This window comes from Rutidosis leptorrhynchoides, unplaced genomic scaffold (genome assembly GCF_046630445.1).
Source record: "Rutidosis leptorrhynchoides isolate AG116_Rl617_1_P2 unplaced genomic scaffold, CSIRO_AGI_Rlap_v1 contig82, whole genome shotgun sequence".
NCBI classification, from domain to species: Eukaryota; Viridiplantae; Streptophyta; class Magnoliopsida; order Asterales; family Asteraceae; genus Rutidosis; species Rutidosis leptorrhynchoides.
In genome coordinates this window covers 24,048-26,607 of record NW_027266874.1, presented here as the reverse complement: position 1 = coordinate 26,607, position 2,560 = coordinate 24,048, and the positions used below count along the sequence as shown (strand labels likewise).

General features: G+C 29.8%; 1 protein-coding gene across 1 annotated transcript; it reads right to left on the bottom strand.

Annotated features, from left to right (window-relative positions):
• Positions 1–505: 505 nt before the first annotated feature.
• LOC139885144 (MYB-like transcription factor EOBI) lies at positions 506–1,547 on the bottom strand. Its single transcript, XM_071869089.1, has 3 exons — positions 1,412–1,547; positions 1,188–1,317; positions 506–1,010 (listed from the first exon to the last, which is right to left on the bottom strand). Exons 1-3 carry the CDS (start codon positions 1,545–1,547, stop codon positions 506–508), a joined length of 771 nt encoding a protein of 256 aa, XP_071725190.1.
• Positions 1,548–2,560: the final 1,013 nt, after the last annotated feature.

The window sequence follows — 2,560 nt, the reverse complement described above, 5'->3', positions numbered from 1 at the left end:
AGAATGAAAGCACTACGTGTTATGAATTTTGATTAATTAATGAGCTATAGTACAAGACGCGTCGACACTTTGACCAAACTTTTATTTATAAAAATAGAGGAAAGGTAATTAAAGACAAATTACAATATCCGCATATATAATATGGATTTGATTTCTCACGCTCACGCCTTCTTCATCAATCCAAAGCTCCCCATTTAGGAGCTTTCTCAGATGACAAGTACCACTAAATTACAACATTAATTTATTTATTAAATAACCAGAGTACCATGTATGTAAATTATTGAACGATCGATATTCTTTTTTTGTTCAACAAATTAAGTAAACTACCGTGCAGAATTAGATATCTTTAATGAAGTGCTCCTAATAATTAATAAAACCATATCGTAATATATCTAAATTCAACTAAACTCACTATCTTCTTGAAAGTAAAGGAGATACCGGATTACTTCGTTCAATGCTAGCTTTCGAGATGTAACCCTAAACGTTATTATAATTAAGTTGAAACTTAACAAAAGGGAGCAAGTAGATTGTTGTGCATACTCGCTTTGGTTGAATTATAAGTATGTGGTGTAGTGTTTGCCGCCAAACCGAAACCATGGACATCCTCCAAGTTCCACAGTCCATCCCAAATTATGTCGTCTTGACTATTAGTCAAATCACCATTGTTGAAGAAGAAACTCATGTGTTCCTGATCAGATGTATTATTAATGTTGTAATTAGTACTACTGGTCGTAGCCGCTGTAATTTCCGGCCTGATCATTTGGGGAAGATATGGTGTGATCACTTTTTGATGATCATTTTCGTCGAGTAAAGTCGACATTATCTTTTTCATGTTGAATTGGTTCATTTGATGTTGTTGTTGATGACGAAATTGTTGTCTCTTAATGAAACGACGACTTTTGTCGGAATTGTTCGGTGCGAGCTTTGATTTTTTCTTGAAATGGGTTCGCCAGTAATTCTTAATCTCATTGTCTGTTCTTCCTGGCAAACTCCTTGCAATTGTTGACCACCTGAAGAAATAATAAATTTGAATCCGAATATATATATTAATTTAATTAATTAGACATGTTAATAAGAAGATGATATATATATATGATATATTCTGTCCTTAATTAACTGTTACATTTTTTATGTAAAATATATGGGAAATGTGACATTTAGTTAGAGACGGAATTAGTAGTAATTACCTGTTTCCCCATCTAGCATGTAAATCAAGAATTACACTTTCTTCATGTGGTGTAATCTGACCCCTTTTAAGATCTGGCCTTAGATAATTTACCCATCTCAATCGGCAACTTTTGCCATTTCTCTTCAATCCTGATGAAAATAAATGAAGTTAATTGTCTATTTTGAGAGGGGAAGGAAGTAGTATTAAATAAATAAATAATTACAAAGTTAATAATTTAATTACCAGCAAGTCTAGCAACAGAGTTCCATCGACCTTCACCGTGAAGCCTAACGTATTCGATAAGAAGACGATCTTCATCGGCAGTCCAAGGGCCTTTCCTCCATCCTTCTTCGACCAGACCCCAACCAGCCATGTTCATTACTCCCCAAGAAGAAGACATCTTTCTTTCTAAAAAAATAGTATATATTTATGACAGCAGAGAAGGAAAAGAAAAGGGCTTATAATTATGCTTTGTCTTTAAAAAGTTTGCTTGTCTTCAAAATTCTATGCCGCATTTGTTTTGATTGTTTTGTTTGCGTATTTATACCCAATAACTAAGCCATGTCTGTCATTTTCAAAGCTAGCATGTCTATCCTTTTTTTATCCTTCTCTAATTATATTTTTTTATATCACCAAAAAAATAAAATTATTACTACATATATATTAAGTTGTTCATTTACTATTTAGAAAATACTTGCATATCAAGAATTTTTTCATAGAGCGAAATTAAATAGGTAAAGTGAGACCATTATCATATCTTTAATTAATTTTTCAAAAAAGAAAAAAAAACAAAAAAAAAAACAAAGAGAATTTATTTTTTTTAAAGAAAGAGACAATTCATATATTCGAATTGGCATACGTGAAATACTATTTTCGTATGAGAAATAATACTATTAACTCCAGGTAGAAATATTTGTCACTTTTTTATATAAATTATTATTTGAATAGACGGTAATTTTTCGCGCATACCAATATCATCAATTTCAATATATAAATAATATTTATTTTATAATTTTATCGTTTCTCTTTCCCTATTAAATTATTAATTATATATGGAAAAAGAGTGACTGGAGGAATAAAAAGGTAAAAAAATGTATTGATATTCTAAAAACATAATCTATTTAAAGACAAAAAATATACATAAAAACATCATCTATTTATATACGGAAAGAATATTATATAAAAAAAATAATATAAAAAATATGACAGATATTTTCAGACGGAAAGAATAGTAATTAAGTTGTTCGCGGGTCTGTAAAATCATTATTATGATTGATGATTATATACATCATCATGAATTATTGAATGATATCCTTCATTTACTAAAATCATCGCATCTTGATATGAACCTAAAACAATGTATTTACTACTTAAAAAACGAGGCCTGATTTT